This window comes from Mercenaria mercenaria, chromosome 13 (genome assembly GCF_021730395.1).
Source record: "Mercenaria mercenaria strain notata chromosome 13, MADL_Memer_1, whole genome shotgun sequence".
Lineage (NCBI taxonomy): Eukaryota > Metazoa > Mollusca > Bivalvia > Venerida > Veneridae > Mercenaria > Mercenaria mercenaria.
The window spans coordinates 69,693,581-69,702,028 of NC_069373.1; the positions used below are offsets into that span (position 1 = coordinate 69,693,581).

General features: G+C 35.0%; 1 protein-coding gene across 1 annotated transcript in view; it reads left to right on the forward strand.

The window, feature by feature from the left end:
- Positions 1-5,887, forward strand: part of LOC123528717 (uncharacterized protein C12orf56-like) — a 47,568-nt gene extending 41,681 nt beyond the window's left edge. Inside the window, exons 10-12 of the mRNA XM_045308671.2 lie at positions 563-640; positions 1,429-1,610; positions 4,125-5,887. Coding sequence (XP_045164606.2) covers positions 563-640; positions 1,429-1,610; positions 4,125-4,257 — 393 coding nt within the window. The 3' untranslated portion in view covers positions 4,258-5,887. The remainder of the gene's footprint in view (positions 1-562; positions 641-1,428; positions 1,611-4,124) is intronic.
- The last annotated feature ends 2,561 nt before the right edge of the window (positions 5,888-8,448 follow it).

Genomic DNA, 8,448 nt, shown 5'->3' on the forward strand with positions numbered 1-8,448 from the left:
TGTTTTTACTTTTGAAGTGTATAAGCTAATTAGTATTTTACAAAAATCCTAGAGAAACTAAAGTGCATTCAAGTAAAATATCTGCAAACTTGTTTGTAAACTAAATATCCCACTTGACAGCCAATCAAAAGGTCTGTGTTTCAAGTGAAGACATAACTGTTACACTTTGTTGTTTAAGTTGTATCTTTTCACTGCAATAGTGAAAAATATTGGTTAAAATTTTTTTTTGAAGTAAACACACTTAACATAAAGTTATTCAACTTCTGTTGGAAAGAAAAATTATTATCTGAAAGATGAATAGAGCTTTAGTTGATGCTTTTGTTAAATCAGGTTATATACATGTAGCAATGTTTTCTTATCTATAAACAGAAGTATACAAATTTACATTTTCTCAAAATGATTTGCTTCATGATAGACACTACTTATATTGAAGGAGAGACTCTGTGGTATAAACAAAATAATACAGAAATATAGTGGGTTGAAAACTGAACACGTCACCAGTTCAGATGTATCAGCAAGTTTTTTTTCTTGTTAAAATTTGATTTCAATATGTATTTAACAGGCAAACTGGAGCTTCATTGAAGGGAACTTTTACAATATTAGTTGGATGGTATCAACACTGGAAGAAATACAGCATACAGTAAGTTTTTAGTTCCATTTTCATTATATACAGGTGCTGTAGGGTTTTGGCTCTAATTCCCCAAGTGGTCGAGGTTGCTGACTTCAAGTTACTTGCAGTTCGCCACTGTGGGGTTCGAGCCTCGATTGGGGCATAGAATTCTACATGTAAGGAAGCCATATAGCTGGGTTACTGAAGGTCGGCGGTTCTGCTTGTGTGCCCATCCTTGATGAAATAATATTTTAAGGAGCACCTATGGTCATCCACTGCAAAAAACTGGAAAATGGACACATAACTGTGTCAATGACCTTAAACTAAACAAAAATTATGACTCGGTATTTGTTTTTGAACATTCTTCAAATCTTACAATCTGGTAAATTTTATTTGTCAGAGTGACAGACAAATGAATCTAGAATCTATTAACATAGAAGTATTTTTATGGTCATTTTTGTTGGATCCAAGAATGAGTTTTGTCCTTGCAGTTTGTAGAGGTGTTAGTGATACCGCTGGCAGTGAGGTAAAATTTTCAGAGGACAAAGAAATTCTGCTTGAAAAATTGAAATCCAACACAGAAATAAGTTTTACAGGGTGGATTCCATTTATACAATACATTCGGTGACTTGTACTGTGAACAAAAGCATAATGGGGTATGAGAACGTTAAAAATTCCTAGAAATTGTGCTGGTATTAGTAAGTTTACAGGACGTAAAGGTTGATTCTTGGAAATTCTATGGTTTTATGTACTGGTTTAACCAAGTACAATACATCTGATTTTGAAACCTCTAGTTCAAATTACTAAGTTTGTTACAGGAAAAGTTTGTGGCTCGTGTGATTGACATGGTTTTGGCAATGATCTCACCATCCTCGTCGGAGAAAATGTCTCCAAATGATGCAGTTCTGTTGTATCAGCAGTTCTTTATTCTTGAAACATTCCTACAGTACAGTCCGAAAGTGAAAACGTTCATTTGTTCAACATATACTGAGGAGTTCAAGTAAGTGATGATGTGTATTATAAGACTGGCTTGTGTAATACGGAGATTTTTCGGGAAGAATTGGTCTGTATCTCATTTGGTTGGTCCTATATGCTTTGTGGATGGAAACGCGTCCAGATATATTCTGTATTTTACAGGAAAGTAATGTTTTTAGTCTTTGCTTCTTTTTCTTTTTAGCTCACCTGTCACATAGTGACAAGGTGAGCTTTTGTGATCACGCAGCGTCCGTCGTCCGTGCGTCCGTCCGTCAGTCCGTCCGTAAACTTTTGCTTGTGACCACTCTAGAGGTCACATTTTTTGTGGGATCTTTATGAAAATTGGTCAGAATGTTCATCTTGATGATATCTAGGTCAAGTTCGAAACTGGGTCACGTGCCATCAAAAACTAGGTCAGTAGGTCTAAAAATAGAAAAACCTTGTGACCTCTCTAGAGGCCATATATTTCATAAGATCTTCATGAAAATTGGTTAGAACGTTCACCTTGTTGATATCTAGGTCAAGTTCGAAACTGGGTCACGTGCCTTCAAAAACTAGGTCAGTAGGTCAAATAATAGAAAAAACCTTGTGACCTCTCTAAAGGCCATATTTTTCATGGGATCTGTATGAAAGTTGGTCTGAATGTTCATCTTGATGATATCTAGTTCAAATTCGAAACAGGGTCATGTGCGTTCAAAAACTAGGTCAGTAGGTCTAAAAATAAAAAAACTTTGTGACCTCTCTAGAGGCCATATGTTTCATGAGATCTTCATGAAAATTGGTCAGAATGCTCACCTTTATGATATCTAGGTCAAGTTCGAAAGTGGGTCACGTCCCCTTAAAAACTAGGTCAGTAGGTCAAATAATAGAAAAACCTTGTGACCTCTCTAGAGGCCATATTTTTCATGGGATCTGTATCAAAGTTGGTCTGAATGTTCATCTTGATGATATCTAGGTCAAGTTCGAAATAGGGTCATGTGCGGTCAAAAACTAGGTCAGTAGGTCAAATAATAGAGAAACCTTGTGACCTCTCTAAAGGCCATATTTTTCATGGGATCTGTATGAAAGTTGGTCTGAATGATCATCTTGATGATATCTAGGTCAAGTTCGAAACAGGGTCATGTGCGGTCAAAAACTAGGTCAGTAGGTCTAAAAATAGAAAAACCTTGTGACCTCTCTAGAGGCCATACTTGTGAATGGATCTGTATGAAAATTGGTCAGAATGTTCATCTTGATGATATCTAGGTCAAGTTCGAAAGTGGGTCACGTGCCTTCAAAAATTAGGTCAGTAGGTCAAATAAAGAAAAAATGTTGTGACCTCTTTAGAGGCCATATTTTTCATGGGATCTGTATGAAAGTTGGTCTGAATGTTTATCTTGATGATATATAGTTCAAGTTTGAAACTGGGTCAACTGCGATCAAAAACTAGGTCAGTAAATCTTGAAATAGAAAAACCTTGTGACCTCTCTAGAGGCCATACCCTTGAATGAATCTTCATTAAAATTGGTCAGAATGTTCACCTTGATGATATCTAGGTCAAGTTTGAAACTGGGTCACGTGCCATAAAAAACTAGGTCAGTAGGTCAAATAATAAAAAAATCTTGTGACCTCTCTAGAGGCCATACTTTTCATGGGATATGTATGAAATTTGGTCTGAATGTTCATCTTGATGATATCTAGGCCAAGTTTGAAACTGGGTCAACTGCAGTCAAAAACTAGGTCAGTAGGTATAAAAATAGAAAAACCTTGTGACCTCTCTAGAGGCCATATTTTTCATGAGATCTTCATGAAAATTAGTGAGAATGTTCACCTTGATGATATCTAGCTAAAATTCAAAACAGGGTCACGTACCTTCGAAAACTAGGTCAATAGGTCAAATAATAGAAAAACCTTGTGACCTCTCTAGAGACCATATTTTTCAATGGATCTTCATGAAAAGTGGTCAGAATTTTTATCTTGATAATATCTAGGTCAAGTTCAAAACTGGGTCACATGAGCTCAAAAACTAGGTCACTATGTCAAATAATAGAAAAAACAACGTCATACTCAAAACTGGGTCATGTGGGAAGAGGTGAGCGATTCAGGACCATCATGGTCCTCTTGTTGTTAAAAAGGGAGAACAATGTCCATAGAATGTAAAATGGGTGCAGGAACATTGTAGTAAGCATATTTTTGTTGAATTTCATTCGGTACTTTTAATTGATAATAATATGGAGAATATCTGTTAAATTAAGATAGTTTGTTCAATTGATTGTTAGTGTATTTATTGTAAAAAGCTGCACAACTCTGAAACTAACATCACATGATAATGTGACTTAATTATCTCCCTTATACTAACACATTCAAAAACAGTACAGCAAGTAACTCTAGGCTTTGCAGAATTTTTTTTTGAAATGACCTATGAAACAAGGCAATGGTTTAAGTGATGTTTTGGAAAGTATGTTAAAAATGTTATACTGTAATGTGACCTAAATAGAGCAGTTGATGGAGCGATGGTTTGTTTTTCAAGCATCTTAAACCTTTATTCTTATTTTCACAGATATTTTGTACAGCCACATGTGATAATGAAGAAGCTGCCTCAGTTTTATCCATTATATCATATCCTCATATCACAGATAGAAGAGGTCGTCAAGAAAGTTATACCTCAACGCAACACAGGAAAGGACAAATAGACTGCCTTGTTTTCACTGCAGATGAAAATACCTGGAGACAGTGGATTTTATATGATCTCTAGAGCAGATTCTGATGTTATGTTTTATTACTTTGTAAGATGTTGTGAAAAAAAAAATCATGTCTACATAAATATTTGCTTTTAGAAAGCCAAAATATCTTCTGCAATTAATATCATAATAATATATATGGCAGTTTGTGACTTAAATTTGCATTAGAAAACAAGGAATTTAAAAGACATCTAAAAGAAATTTTATGTTAATCAGGTACACACAAATTGTGTGTGGATTCAAAAGAATGTTTTCTTTTTAACAGGCTCAGTTTTGAGAAAAAAAATATTGAATGATACAGATAATAATCATATTGTGCCAAAAATTAAAATTAAAATATGGAACACAATGTTTTAATCCAAATTGAAAATGAAAAAAAACATAGCTTATAAAATGGACCTTTTAATTTGTTCATATTTTTTAATGAAGGTCCTCTTAGTTGCTTTGATGTATGTATAATATAGTCTAAAAATATGGTAAAATCACTAAAATGGTGTTTTTAACAGGTCATGTATGTTCAAATGCTAGTATATAAAAAAAAGAAAATCCTAGCAATGTTTTGGATAAAGTTATATTGCTGCCTAGGACTTTGTATGATAAAAATCTTTACAAGCCAAATTTATCAGTTGTGATTGTTTCACTGTTTACAGCAGAAACAGAACATGTTAGGAACCTATTCTCCTTCAGTCTTGGTACTTAGAAAATTATATAAATTCCATTTATGTAGCAGTACTATGTTTTCATGAGGTTTTTCTTATTACTAAAAAAACCTGCATCTTTCCTTGTCTACTACCTATTCTTGCTTAAGCCAATATCAGTATTTATATATCTTTTGCACTAAATGTTAATACATTGTCATATGTGACAGGTATCAATGTAGCAGATGTGACACCCTGGTTCTCTGGAGTAATTGAGCACATGATATAGTTCTTTAGATAATGCACTAACTTTTGGCTGCCATTTACTTTACCCTACCCACTGTAATTTAGGTGCCAATTTAGGCAAGTGTACCTACAGTATATTGATCTGCCATGTTGGTTTTAATGTTTGTTGCCAGACTTGAATTTTGGGTGTATTATGTTTGCCATGTTGTAATGAAACTACAGTAAAAGTTTAGTGCTGTTTCATTTTGCTGGAAGGAAAATACCACCTGCGGTTGAATTTAGGTTGTAAATTTTCAGCATGACTTCCTACTGATGGCTTTCAAAATCATCCTGCCAGGGATTCGATCAGTTAGAAACTTGAAACTTAAATGGTATGCTTTTATAGCACTTATGCTGATAGAAAGTGTTAGACAATAAACCAAAGATTTGGACTTGCATTTGTACAAAACTGCACAGAAAACTTGTTAAGCGGTTGAAAACTGGTTGTGCCGGGATATTGCTTTTATATTCTGACTTCTTATTTAGGGGTCATGCATGAAGGAAGTGATTATGATACCTAAATCATTTTTTAGCTCATCTGATTTTTTGAAAAAAAATGATGAGTTATTGTCATCACTTGAGCGGTTGTCGGCGTCGGCGTCGGCGTCTGCGTCGGCGTTGCCTGGTTAAGTTTTATGTTTAGGTCAGCTTTTCTCCTAAACTATCAAAGTATTGCTTTGAAATCTGGAAATACTTGTTCACCATCATAAGCTGACCCTGTATAGCAAGAAACATAACATCCATCTTGCTTTTTGCAAGATTTATGGCCCTTTTGTACTTAGAAAATATCAGATTTCTCTGGTTAAGTTTTATTGTTAGGTCAATTTTTCTCCTAACTATCAAAGCTATTGCTTTGAAACTTGGAATACTTGTTCACCATCATAAGCAGACCCTGTACATCAAGAAATATAACTCCATCTTGCTTTTGCAAAGATTTATTGCCCTTTTGGACTTAGAAAATCAGTTTTCTTGGTTAAGTTTTATGTTTAGGTCAGCTTTTATCCTAAACTATCAAAGCTATTGCTTTAAAACTTGCAACACTTGTTCACCATCATAAGTTGACCCTACCCACTGTATAGCAAGAAACATAACTCCGTCCTGCTTTTTGCAAGATTTATGGCCCCTTTTGGACTTAGAAAATATCAGATTTCTTGGTTAAGTTTTATGTTTAGGTCAACTTTTTCTCTTAAACTATCAAAGCTATTGCTTTGAAACTTGCAACACTTGTTCACCATCATAAGCTGACCCTGTACAGCAAGCAACATAACTCCATCCTGCTTTTTGCAATAATTATTGCCCCTTTTGGACTTAGAAAATCATTTTCTTGGTTGAGTATTATGTTTAAGTCAACTTTTCTCATAAACTATCAAAGCTATTGTTTTAAAACTTGCAACAGTTTTTCACCATCATAAGTGGACACTGTACATCAAGAAACATAACTCTATCCTGCTTTTTGCAAGAATGATGGTCCTTTTTAGACTTAGAAAATCATGGGTAGGACAATATTTCTATTACACAAAAAAAATCAGATGAGCGTCAGCACCCGCAAGGCGGTGCTCTTGTTCATCTTGCATTAATTAGATTACACAAAAGTTTTTGTGAGGATTTGATCAGTTTAGCGTTAGGATTTGAAGAGTTTAGAATATTATTTTACAAAATGCTTGAAGCAATGTTTACCTTAACCTCAAAAACCTACATATTCCGTCCACATGATATGTAGTAGCTATTTATTGATTTCATTTTCTTCACTCATCTCATTTAATTATAATTTATATTTTATTAGCCATCATATTTATAGAGCCTAGTCCCATGGAAAAGCTTCTGTGATAAACAGTAGAGGTAGCATAATATATGAGCCGTGCCATGAGAAAACCAACATAGTGGGTATGCGACCAGCAAGGATCCAGACCAGCCTGCGCATCCGCGCAGTCTGGTCAGGATCCATGCTGTTCGCTTTCAAAGCCTACTGGAATTAGAGAAACTGTTAGCGAACAGCATGGATCCTGACCAGACTGCGCGGATGCGCAGGCTGGTCTGGATCCATGTTGGTCGCATACCCACTATGTTGGTTTTCCCATGGCACGGCTCAATTATGTTTACATTGTAAGGTGTTTTATTCTTAATAGGAACTACCTTGTATTAAGCGGCCAGTTATGGGAGCTACATAGTGTGGTTGCTAAAGGCAGGTGTCTGCTTTAAAGACAAGTTGAAATTAGAACAAAATTGTAATTTGGGAAGTTAATTATGGTGGTTGCTTTAGACAATGTGTTGCTTAATACAGGTAGATACTAAGTTATGTTCAACTGTTACACATCTGATGTTATTACCAGCTCGTTTTTAGCTCATCTGATTTTTTGAAAAAAAATGATGAGTTATTGTCATCACTTGAGCGGTTGTCGGCGTCGGCGTCGGCGTTGCCTGGTTAAGTTTTATGTTTAGGTCAGCTTTTCTCCTAAACTATCAAAGCTATTGCTTTGAAACTTGGAATACTTGTTCACCATCATAAGCTGACCCTGTATAGCAAGAAACATAACTCCATCTTGCTTTTTGCAAGATTTATGGCCCTTTTTGTACTTAGAAAATATCAGATTTCTTGGTTAAGTTTTATGTTTAGGTCAACTTTTCTCCTAAACTATCAAAGCTATTGCTTTGAAACTTGGAATACTTGTTCACCATCATAAGCAGACCCTGTACATCAAGAAACATAACTCCATCCTGCTTTTTGCAAGAATTATTGCCCCTTTTGGACTTAGAAAATCAGTTTTCTTGGTTAAGTTTTATGTTTAAGTCAGCTTTTATCCTAAACTATCAAAGCTATTGCTTTAAACCTTGCAACACTTGTTCACCATCATAAGCTGACCCTGTACAGCAAGAAACATAACTCCATCCTGCTTTTTGCAAGATTTATGGCCCCTTTTGGACTTAGAAAATATCAGATATTTTGGTTAAGTTTTATGTTTAGGTCAACTTTTTCTCTTAAACTATCAAAGCTATTGCTTTGAAACTTGCAACACTTGTTCACCATCATAAGCTGACCCTGTACAGCAAGCAACATAACTCCATCCTGCTTTTTGCAATAATTATTGCCCCTTTTGGACTAAGAAAATCATTTTCTTGGGTTGAGTATTATGTTTAAGGCAACTTTTCTCATAAACTATCAAAGCTATTGCTTTAAAACTTGCAACAGTTTTTCAGCATCATAAGTGGACACTGTACATCA